A 12,500-nucleotide genomic window follows, 5' to 3' on the forward strand; every position below is an offset into this window, starting at 1 on the left:
CCTCCTTCTGTACCTCTTCCTCCTACTTGCCCTTGCTCAATTTCGAGTCTCCCACAACTAACATGGATTTTCTTATTTTTCGCCTCTCTCTCTCTCTCTCTCTCTCTCTCTCTCTCTCTCTCTCTCTCTCTCCCCCCCGACCTGTTTTACTTCAGCGTCGCAATTGCTTTTGGGAGGAGGAGGAGGAGGAGGAGGAAGAGAAGCAGAAGGAGAAAAATAAGAAAGAGAAGAGGAGAGAGGGAAGGAAAGTGGGTTGTGGGCAGAGACAGAAAGGACGAAGGATTGTGGTTGATGGAGGATGGAGAGCGGAGAATAAAAAAAGGTGGATGAAAGCAAAAAAAAGAAAAGAAAAAAAGAAAAAAGGAAAAGGGAAAACAGGGACAGGAGGAGGATAAAAAAAAAAAATAGTGGAGGACATGGAGAGGAGGAGGAGGAGGAGGAGGAGGAGGAGGAGGACTAGTAAAAAAAAAAAGATAAAAAAAAGATAAGGGTGTCGAGGGAGAGGGAAAAAAGGAAGGTTACAACTACAGCAAAGAAAAAAAAAGAAAGAAAAGAATGGAAGAGGTTTCGTTCGAGGAAGAGGAAGAAGACAGACGAAGAAAGTGAGGAACAGAGAAGGAAGAGGAGGAGGAGGAGGAGGAGGAGGAGGAAGAGGAAGAGGAGGAGCCAAGTGGACCATATATCACCGAAGAGTCGATTTCTTCTTATTGCCTCCACCATTTCCTCCTCCTCCTCCTCCTCCTCCTCCTCCTCCTCCTCCTCCTCCTCCTCTCCTTCTCAACATCCAATAGAGCCTCTTGGTCGAAGTTCTCTTGTTTCCACTGCCACACCTCTTCCTCCTCCTCTTGCTCCTCTTTCTCCTCTACTGCTTCCTCTGTTTCTATTCCATTTCTTTTCCTCCTCCTTCTCTCCTCCTCCCTCCTCCCTCTTCTTGCTTCTATACCTTTGTCCTGTGATATTAACGAAGAGGAGGAGGAGGAGAAAAATAAGGAAGAAGAGAAAGAGGAGGAGGAAAAAGACGAGAAGAGGAGGAGAAGACGGAGGAGGAGGAGTGAAGAGGAAGAGGGAGGAGGAGGAGGAGGAAGAAGAGGAGGAAACCAGGCACGCGAAATTAATTAAATAGCTGAAGGACGCGAAACACATAAATGCAATATGACATTTCTCTCTCTCTCTCTCTCTCTCAAACTCTTCTCCTATTGGACGCAGCAGGAAAAGCCGGCACACACTTTTTCTGCACCTGTAATTAACCTGTGAAACCGTGACTCGTGTGTGTGTGTGTGTGTGTGTGTGTGTGTGTGTGTGTGTGTGTGTGTGTGTGTGTGTGTGTGTGTGTGTGTGTTTATCTCAGCACAGGTATCTCAGGTAAACACAACCCCTATTATTTTTTTACATTCTCCGTTCAACATCAAAAAGCACAAGAAGCAGGAATTCCTAGCGCGCTGAAATAACCCTGATTTTCGTGTCCTAATTCCGGGTAAGGTAAACGGCCTGAGCTGCGGACCGTACTATCTGTGACTACCTAGATAACTATTTTCTTGATACTAATTTCCTTACATTTCTTTATTAACTTCTATTCACGGGACCATGATAGGGAGAACAAGGAGGAATGTGTCTGACTTACATCGTGCACCGTAAAAGTAGGTAAATAGTGTGGTAATTCATAACGCTGGTGGGTGTGTTTAATGAAGGGGTTATGTGTTACACCTTAATAACGAATACTTTTTTTTTTACATCAAAGGAGACCAACGCTGCCGGACTGTCGTATTCGGCCTCCTGTGTTTGCCGATTTCCAACCTAAAAACTGTCTCCTCCAGCCCTAAAACTGACTTCATATAAAATTATCGATAAAATGGTTAATTATTGGTGTTTCTTGGCAATACTTATGGGTCAGAAACCGGTAAATACACGGCTCTGAGTACGATAATCTGGCAACGGTGGAGGAGACGGCTCAAGGGCAACAAAAAGAGTGCAAAAAAAAAAAAAAAAAAAAAAGACCGCTACTCGCCGCTCCCATAAAAGACAAAAGTAAAGAATGCCGATATTAAAGAGATATTACTACCACTTCTACTACTACTACTACTACTACAAGTTCTACTATTACAAGAAAAATTACCATAAAAACAACAATAATAGTAATAATAACGATGGTAAGAATAGCAACAAAAGTAATAGTAATAACAACAACAATAATGATAATGATAATAATAATAATAATAATAATAATAATAATAATAATAATAATAATAATAATAACAATAATAATAATAATAATAATAATAATAATAATAACAATAATAAAAGTGATCTATATTCGTTCCCTGCTTCCTTTTGACGTAATTAGACTGCGCGGCTTTTCTTGAGCTACGATTATCACCCTTCATTTATTATTTTTCAAGACGCGGTGGTAGTTTTGGTGGTGGTGGTGGTGGTGATGGTGGTGGTAGTAGTGGTAGTGATGGTGGTACTAGTGGGTGTGGTGGCGGTGGTAGTAGTGGTGGTAGTGGTGGTGGTGGTGGTGGTAGTATTGATGTTGGTGGTATACTGGTGCTGGTGGTAGTGGAGAAAAAAAAAAAAAAAAAAAAAAAGGTGAATAGCTATACACATTAAGACACATTGAGGGCGGCATATTTTGTGCCCCGAGTGTCAGATTACGACCTGAGGGGATGACGAGGTGGCTGAAGGTGCGAGGGAGGGGAGGGAGGGGAGGCAGAAGAGAGAGAGAGGGAAGGAGAATGAGAGGAAAACTGAGGAAGAGTGACAGGAAAAGGGAGAGCGAGGGAGGGGAGGAAGGAGAGAGTGGGAGTGAGAGAAAAAGAAAAAGGAAAGAGAGGAGAGGAAGGCTGAAGAGAGGGAGAGAATATAGAGCATGGAAGCATTATGTGTAGTTAAAGGGAGACTAAGGAATGTATGAATGATGGAGAAGGAAGGATAGAGGAAGATGGAGGGAGGAAAAGGGAACTAATTGGAAGGAAAGACAAAGAGAAGGAGATGATGGTGGAGGGTGAGTGGATATGACATTGAGAGCAGGAAAGGAGGCATTTGAGAAAGAGGAAGAGGAGGAAGAGGAGGAGTGGAGTACACGAGGGAATAGTGGAAGGAGTGCAAGGAGAGGGGGAAGACGGGAGGAGGAGAGGAAAGACGAGAGGTAAGGAAGAACAGCGAATCAAAGAGGAGGAAAGCAAGAAAAAGGAAAGAAGGGTGGGAGAGTAGAAGGAAGGGAAGGGAAGGGAAGGGAAGGGAAGGGAAGAAACGAAATATGGAATGAAGGAAATATGGAGGATGGGGTGAGAAGAGAAAAGGGGAGAGGAGCAGTTTAAAGGAGAGGGGGAGGCAGAGACAAAAATGAGAAGAGGAGAGAGAATGAAGAAGAGGAGGAGGAGGGGTAGAACATGACCCTCAAAAACCTGAAAGAAGGAAAATGGAGAACTGAAACAAAGGAGGTAGAGAAAAATGTTTGCAAATAAAGATGAAAGGGAGACAAAGGCAGAAGAAGGTAAGGAATGAAATAGTTAATAATGGGGGAAAAAAGAAAGACGAGCGGGGAGGAAAATGAATGGGCGGAGAAAAGTAAGGAGAGTGAGGGAAGAAGTGAGAAGGGAAGGAAGAGGTTTGGAAAGAGGAGACTGATGAGGGACAGAATGGAAGGTATAGGAAAGGACGGCAGGAGAGTGGAAAAGGGGAAAGTCTGGTGAAAGAGGGAAGGAAAATGAAGCGAGGAAGAAATGAAGAGCAAAGAACTATATGAGGAAAAGGAATGAGAAAAGGGAGGAAAGAGTGGACGGATAAAAGAAGGGGGGGAGGTTTGAGAGAAAGGAGGTATATAAGAAGAGAGATGAGAAGCAAGCAAGGGAAGAGAGGAAAAATGAGAAAGAGGGTTATGAGGGGAGGACAAGGCATTTCATTTATTCCTGTATGTTTAAATAAAAAAAAGTAGAGGAGAGAAGGGAGGTCCGAAAGAGAGAGAGAGGAAGGGGAGAGGACAAGAGAGGCTAGAGAATGATAGAGGAGGGATAAGAGAGAGGGATGAAGAGAGAGAGAGGAGTGGTGATGGACGAGAGACGAGAGGAGAGAGGGAAGGGATAAGAGAGAGGGGCGCAGGAAGGAAGAGGAGGAAGAAGGTTTTAGATGTACAGAGGAAGAGTTGTATTGACAATCACACTCCCCCGAGGATGGCAGGGAAGGGGGCGGAGAGATAGATAGATAGATAGCGAGAGAGAGAGAGAGAGAGAGAGAGAGAGAGAGAGAGAGAGAGAGAGAGAGAGAGAGAGAGAGAGAGAGAGAGAGAGAGAGAGAGAGAGAGAGAGAGAGAGAGAGAGAGAGAGAGAGAGAGAGAGAGAGAGAGAGAATATTCAACATGCGTAGTTTAGGGATCACTGCTTTGTATTGTGACTCCCAGTTCGCCGGGTAACAATGCATAGTTGAATGTTCCCCGCTGTCCTGGCCGCCGCACGCCCGACACACGCCCTCCATGGCCGGCGGGGGAGCCACACACGCACCCTCTCTACTTCACTCGGGGAATTAATGTTGTAACAGGATAATCCGTCATTTGTCTGATGATGTATTTAATTATTCAGAAGATACATGTTTTATCCGCAAAAAATAGTGTGTACTCTTGGCAGGCGATAAATTTGAGTGTGGGTCCCTATTTATCTGTCTTGTGGAGATGTGTGATGTCCATTGAAATGTAAAATGCTCTCAACCTCTTAACCTGCTGCCCCACACGCGACATTCCAACAGCCTGAGCCCTCGACCTGCATACTGAGACTTAGCTGAGGTTGGTATTACAAGATACTCGCTTCTCACCTCACCTATTTCTAAAGGTCACAGAGAGGGTCAGTCGGGTTCTAATGACTGTTTCTTCAGGTTCATGGTACAGAAGAAGACTCACACTACCACCAGGGTCATAAAACTACCCCTGGAAATGGCCCACAACTCCTACGAAAGCCTTGTCAAATATGTGTTCTTGGTGGCGATGTCTTGTAATATGACCCCAAGAGAGCTCCGCCCCAAGACTTCATAGCGGGAGAGCACTACGGTATCCTTGCATGGGTGTCCGTTCTGTTCGAGGCGAGGACGGTTACCACACTATTATACTATCATTACAATGTGTGTTTCTTGGTATACTATGACGTGATATGAAAACTTTAAGTCGATGGGATCACCGCCTGCAGTGGCAACACGAGCCTCGCCAGGTGGAGCCAATTAGCCGGGTTCTCCACCGCACAAATAGAAGAGGAAGGAAATAAACGCCGATATGGAATTCTCATCTCAAAAGCCGTACAGTATAAATCTTTACGCACACAAAAACAAACAAATCATGCGGGCTAATTACATGGCGGGTAAATTTCCCTCATTACGAACCAGCAACACAAGGAAGACCGTTGATGAGTCTGCGAGGTAATGATGAGCGAGGAATACGTGTGTTGCGTTAATGAGCGTTTCCAGATTACGAAAACAAACAAACAAGGGAAATAATAACCCAAAATGAAGCTATGGTAACGGGCTTCAGCAACACACACACACACACACACACACACATACACACACACACACACACACACACACACACACACACACACACACACGCAATGGTAAGTGAATGACACCTGCGCCACCTAGCGAGGGTTGTCTACCACTAGTCTTTCAATGCGACGCCAGCACAGACATCGCAGCTAACAGCGGGCACACACACACACACACACACACACACACACACACACACACACACACACACACACACACACACACACACACACACACAATAGCACATAAAAAAACACAGACAGGGGATCTCAACTTATTTTCTCTCGTGTATTCTTACGTAACACACAGTCAGAAAAGATGCTGCAAATTATGTATTAAGAGACAACCAGACAGCCAAAGAACATCAGAAGGAGAACATCAAAACAGGAGTCAGTGGTTGGTAGCTCTATACAAGGCAGCTCCTTTGAACCTAAGCACACCGAACCTCAATATCCATGAACGTATCTTATCTTATTTTAATGTGCGTATCTTATTAGCACCCACAACATGACTGCCACTCTGCTGGTGAACCATTTCTTTCATATGTCTTTGCTGAATCTGAATTTATCTAACTTAAATTCATTACTACGTGTCCTACGCTGCTCTCTTACCACCAAAATCTGAACAGTAAAAAAAATCATATAAATCCTCTCATCCTTCCACGTAATTCAATGTAGTCGTCCTCACCCACCACCATCTCCACTTCTCACCCACACCATTGTCATCCGCCACTCAACCACACAGTAACCACCAAACCCACCGTCTCATCCTCCTCATCCACCAGTCCACCCAGCAGCAGGTTACCCCCCATTAAGCAGTTTCATTTGGTATTGTTTTTGTGCCCCTCTTTTTTTATTATTCTCCTCATTTTACTGTCATTTTCTTTTATTTTTTCAATGCCATTACCTCACCCAACCTGGCCTGGCTTTCACGGTACGGAGAGGGTAGGAATGGACGCCTCTCCCCTTAATCTCCTCCATCCCTAGGTGACTACAGGTGACTTGATTACTTCCGTTACCTAATCCGACCTTCACCTGAGGCCTCTTAAGAATTCTGGCCATGCTGTGTGTACGTGTGTGTGTGTGTGTGTGTGTGTGTGTGTGTGTGTGTGTGTGTGTGTGTGTGTTGCAGGGGCGCGTAGGATACATACAGCTGGGACTCCCTCTCAATAGGATTCCTCTAGAGATGAGAATTTCAATTAGGGAGGAAAGGTGTGAGGAGTCGGGGCAGGAAACAAGGGAGGCAAGGATTGACGGAGGTGAAGTGGAGGAAGGTAGGTAGGAGGAAGAGTAGAGTAAGCTGGCAAGGAGGTAGAGTTGGAGGAACGGATTGAGAGGTATGTGGAGGAAAGTAAGATGAAGGGAGAAAGAATAAAGAAATGTGGAAGGAGAGAGAGATGGAGATACACAGGGGAAGGTAAGGTGGATGAAGGAAGAAGTGAGAGAGAGGGAGAGGGAAGTGGAAGAGGAGATTTAGACAAGGCGATGGAGGAAAATGTAATGGAGGAAGGAGAGAAAGGTAAAGGATGATGGAGGAAATGAGAGAAAATGAAAGTGAATCAAGAGTAAAGGAAAGAAGGGAGACCAGGCAAGGGGAAGACTGAGGGAGGAACGCGAAGAGGGGAGGGAGAAAAAGCAAGGGAGGAGGGAGAGAGAGGTAGAAGATGATGCAGGAAATGAGAGAAAACGAAGGTGAATCTAGAGTGAAGGAAAGAAGGGAGACCAGGCAAGGGGAAGGGTGAGGGAGGAACGCGAAGAGGGGAGGGAGAGAGGGTGATAATTAGGGCGACCTGGGGAATGAAAAGAAAACACAGGCAAAGAAATAATTCCCACACTTAAAACATGAGGGGAATGTGTTTTCGCTGCAGCACACGCACACACGCGCGCACACACACACACACACACACACACACACACACACACACACACACACACACACACACACACACACACACACACACACACACACAGCCCCTTCCCCCAAAAAAACCTTGCATTGATAAAGTAAAAATGAAGAGAAAGAAATAACACGAACTTAACCTCATTCATGACCACGTTAAGTAGGTTAATACACACACACACACACACACACACACACACACACACACACACGGAGCCTTGCCTGAGGATTGCTTGGAGTGAGTCTTCTTTCTATAACCTTGCTAAGTGTCCCTCCGGCGGTATAGGCTTGATGTATATTTGTTTCTATGTGTGTATGTATGTAAGCATGTATGTATGTTTACGGGAAAGGTTAAAGAGCAACGGCAAAACGAAATATAGTTTGCATATGTTCAGGTAGGGCGGCGTCGGGAGGATGGAGCGAGCATGTTGTTTTTTCTCTGCCTACTCCATCAAGAGGGAAGAAATATAGATCACCATTCGATAAACATTCTTCAGACGACTCACACGACCCTCCCTCTGTCCCTCCTTCCACTGACGTGTTAGGAAAGAAGAGTGTTTGCTTACTGTCTTTCCTTTTCAGTCACGAGGAAGATATACAAGTCACCCATCGGAAATCTGCCGTTCTTCAACAAACAACTCACACAATCCTTTCTCTCTCTCTCTTTCCACAGACTTAACACCCCCCTCTCTCCACCCACAGACTCAAGCCGGTCCACCAAGCGAGGTTATGATCGTCTCACCGCTAACGAGGAGGATGCCAACGGTAACAGCAGCCCCGCCCCCCTCCGGCATCCCCCCGCCTCTTCCACGCCCGCCACCACCCCCAGCGAGGCCGGCCCACTCACCCCCGTCACGCCCACCACCCCCAGCACGGACATGGACGTGGGGTCGAGCGGCAGCCCCTCCCTGGTCGAGTCCTCCTCAGACTTCGAGCACTACATGACGCAATCTGACAGCAGCGATTCGTCCTCCGATGAAGATGATGGTAAGAGAGAGAGAGAGAGAGAGAGAGAGAGAGAGAGAGAGAGAGAGAGAGAGAGAGAGAGAGAGAGAGAGAGAGAGAGAGAGAGAGAGAGAGAGAGAGAGAGAGAGAGAGAGAGAGAGAGAGAGAGAGAGAGAGAGAGAGCATACATACATAACAAGACTCGACCCATCTGAGAAAACCAGCCTCGCAGTCTCGAAGGAAACGAAGAGGAACGAACGTAACGAAGTCAACATGTGAAAGAAAAAATATGTCAAAAAAGTTATTATGGCACTGCGACGCTCACTCCTTTGTCCCCCTTCACATCCTCTATTCTCTCTTCATCGTGCTTCTCTTTCTCTTCCTCATACACAAACTACTACAACTACTACTACTACTACTACTACTACTACTACTACCGCAAAATCAACAAGCATAGCCATCACCATAAACACACCACCACCACCATCATCATCACTACTACCACCATCACCACCACCACCACCACCATTCCAGAGTCAATTCCAAACACAGAACCAAACACGGCCAAACAGCGGGAGCACGGGCGGGATTGACAGTCACCGCCCAGTGCTAATATTTGTGCGTCGCGTCACTGAGTCAGATTCAATTACGAGCTGCGAGTGTCACGTCAGTCCGGCTTGTTTTGCTGCCTCGGACTGACTGGCTGATTGGCTGACTGCTATGCTGGATTGAATGGCCGACTGACTGGTTTGGTGCACTGGGTTGGCTGCCTCGGACTGACTGGCTGACTGACTGACTGACTGACTGACTGTTTGATGTGGTTCACTGGGTGGCTAACTGTGATTGACTGTTTGGTGCATTGGACTGACTGGCTGACTGTGACTGTCTGAATGACTGTTTGATGCCCTAGAGTAAACTGAGTGACTTGGCTGTTTGGTGTGCCGGAATGACCGGCTGACTGACTGTTAGGTGAGCTGCACTGACTGACTGACTGACTGTATGGTGAGCTGGACTGACTGACTGAATGACTGACTGGCACGGACTGACTGGCATGGACTGACTAGCGACTGACTGATTGGTGAGCTGAACTGACTGGCTGACTGACTATTTGGCGTTTTTTTTTGGGGGGGGATCAGGACTCGATGTGTGTGTGTGTGTGTGTGTGTGTGTGTGTGTGTGTCTGTGTGTGTGTGTGTGTGTGTGTGTGTGTTCGTGCACGCTCATGTTTTTGTTTTGGATGTTTATAATCTCTTTTTACTGCTAACTAATCATTTAATCACTTGAACTTTTAATAAGGGAACTAAGTATTCTACCTGAAATCATACGTATACCTGATAATCTGGTATTGCAATTTAATAATTACTGAAAATATTTAGAGTTTAATCCCATCTAATCCTCATAAAATTCATTCTTATTAATAAATTTTACCACCTGCGTAACTTTTGCTAACCTGAGCTGACCTGACTCTCTTTGACCTTACAGACGAGGCGCTGACCTGTAACGTGTGTGACCGCGCCTTCCCCACCCCACGCCTCCTCGCCTCCCACCAAACCAGGAAAAGGCACTACGGGTAAGGGGAAGGGAGGGGAAGGAAGGGGAGGATAGGAGATAGGAAGGATGAAGGAGAATAAGTAAGGAGGGAAGGATGGGAGATAGGAAGGGATGAAGGAATGATTAGTAAGGGAAGGGAGGGAGGAATGGGGAGGCAGAGGCAAAGAATGGGATGAAGGAGGATAGGTTAGGGAAGTGGAAAGGAGGAGAAAGGAGAAAATAAAGAAAAAATAAACGGGTTTGCTTCGTTGAGAGAGAGAGAGAGAGAGAGAGAGAGAGAGAGAGAGAGAGAGAGAGAGAGAGAGAGAGAGAGAGAGAGAGAGAGAGAGAGAGAGAGAGAGAGAGAGAGAGAGAGAGAGAGTATCGGACACACCAAAATTAAACAAAGCAAACACAAAGACAAAAAAGAGAAGGAAAGCAAGAGAAGAAAAAGGAAAACGAAAAAAAGGATGGAAAAGGAAGGAAAGAAGAGAAGGGAAAGAAACTGGAGGGCGAACGGTAAACGCAAATACAAAAAAAAAAAGAAGGCAAGGATTAAAACGAAAGGAGAGGAGGGGAAGATAATGAAGGGTGTTTAGCGGAGGGAGTTTTAAGATATGGTGACGAGCAATGTGTAATGAAGGGAAGAGGAAGGGGAAGGAAGGGAAGAGGAAGGTAAGTGCAGCGGAAGAGGGGGCACTGCACTAAGAGGATGAAGAGGAGCCGGAAGATGAAGGAGGGGGATAAGAAGAAGGGGGAAGAGAGTGGACGGAAGGGAAGAAGAGGGAAGGAAGGACTTAAGTGAGAGGAAATGTAATTAATTAAACGATGAAAGCTGTGTGGAGAGAGAGAGAGAGAGAGAGAGAGAGAGAGAGAGAGAGAGAGAGAGAGAGAGAGAGAGAGAGAGAGAGAGAGAGAGAGAGAGAGAGAGAGAGAGAGAGAGAGAGAGAGAGAGAGAGAGAGAGAGAGAATATGTACAATAATAAGGAAAAAAAAGAAAGAAAGGATATACATAAACACAGCAAAGAGGGACAACAAAAAAAAAAAATCAGAGTAAAAATGGAAAAAAAAAAAAAAGAAGGGACGGAAATAAATGCAAATAAACAGAGAATCATTACAAAAACATTTATTTCGGGTCTCATAACAATTACCTGAACCTTGAAGAGAGGGGAGGAGGTTGTTTAGATCACTCTATAAAGAGGGTTAGGTTAGGGGGTTCGAAGGGGGTTGGTTTACTGGTTAGGGGTGGTGGGGGTAGGTTACCATTCTAAGGGGGGGGGTGCTACTGTTTAGGGGTGGGTAGGGGTAGGTTAAAATATTAGGGGGTGCTTATCGTTTAGGGGGTGGGGGGTGTCAGGTTACCATTCTAGTGGGGGGCTTACAGTTTAGGGGGGGGGTATGTTATCATCTAGGGGGAGTTAGCTTACCGTTTAGGGGGTAGGGGGTAGGTTACTATATTAGAGGGGGGGTGCTTATCGCTTAGGGGGTGGGGGTGGCAGCTTACCATTCTAGGGGGAGGCTACTGATTAGGAGGTGGGAGTATGCTACCATCTAGGGGATTTAGCTTACCGTTTAGGGGGTGAGGGAGGGGCAGGCTATCATTCAAGGGGGAGTTAGATTACCAATTAAGGGAGAGTTAGGTTATAATCTAGGCAATGGTAAATACTCTAATGACGACGAACTGTATGGAAGTGGACTTGGACAGGTTAGTCATGCATATAATGGACAACAGGTGCATAAAGTAATTAAGAGGACACACCTAGCAATTGTAGTAATGTAGGATAGAGAAGCAATTAAGTGAGTGGTAGATGGAATTAGAGCGTCTGCTGGAGAAGGAAGGAACACACTGACACCAGACTGAGGGAGGTGGAGAACGTGAGAAAAGGTTGTTATTGCATTGGGTTTCTAGTGGATGATGGCGTTGACGATGATGATGATGATGAGGAGGAGGAGGAGGAGGAGGAGGAAAAGAGGAGGAGGAGGAGGAGGAAGAGGAGAAAAGGTTTAGGTATTGGACTGGATTTCTAATGGATGATGGCAATGATGATGATGATGATGATGATGATGATGGGGAGGAGGAGGAGGAGAAGGAGGAGGAGGAGGAAGAGGAGGAAAGGTTTAGGTAGAGGTCTGAACTTCTAATGGATGATGGCAATGATGATGATGATGAAGATGATGATGATGATGATGATAATGATGATTCACTCCCCGTAAAGGTAAACCACACCGTCATTACCTCTCCCCTCAGGTGTTCAACGTGTGAGAACGTGTTCCCAACCCTCATGTCCCTGGAGGCCCACAAGGAGGAGACCAACCACTGGTCCGACGACGACCTCTTCCTCGACGACGACGATGACGACGACGACGACGACGACCTGGACAACCTGTACGACGACGAGGTGAACGAGGAGGAACGCGAGAAGCTGCTATAGTCCCTGGCCGGCGTGGCTGCTGGACGCGTAGGCTAAGTAGAATCACGGTAGTCTAAATATTAGCGCCTAAGAACAGATGGATATATATATTTTCCTCTCTTTTAACAACTTCCTCTGCTATGTACGTAAGGAGAAGGGGGAGGAGGAGGAGGAGGAGGAAATAATACGAAA

At 46.0% G+C, this 12,500-nt stretch overlaps 1 protein-coding gene across 1 annotated transcript in view; it reads left to right on the top strand.

Annotated features, from left to right (window-relative positions):
- Positions 1 to 12,379, top strand: part of LOC126991449 (uncharacterized) — an 85,667-nt gene extending 73,288 nt beyond the window's left edge. The window contains exons 2-4 of the mRNA XM_050850210.1: positions 8,125 to 8,409; positions 9,850 to 9,937; positions 12,146 to 12,379. Coding sequence (XP_050706167.1) covers positions 8,125 to 8,409; positions 9,850 to 9,937; positions 12,146 to 12,329 — 557 coding nt within the window. The 3' untranslated portion in view covers positions 12,330 to 12,379. The remainder of the gene's footprint in view (positions 1 to 8,124; positions 8,410 to 9,849; positions 9,938 to 12,145) is intronic.
- Positions 12,380 to 12,500: the final 121 nt, after the last annotated feature.

Source organism: Eriocheir sinensis, unplaced genomic scaffold (assembly GCF_024679095.1).
Source record: "Eriocheir sinensis breed Jianghai 21 unplaced genomic scaffold, ASM2467909v1 Scaffold282, whole genome shotgun sequence".
NCBI classification, from domain to species: Eukaryota; Metazoa; Arthropoda; class Malacostraca; order Decapoda; family Varunidae; genus Eriocheir; species Eriocheir sinensis.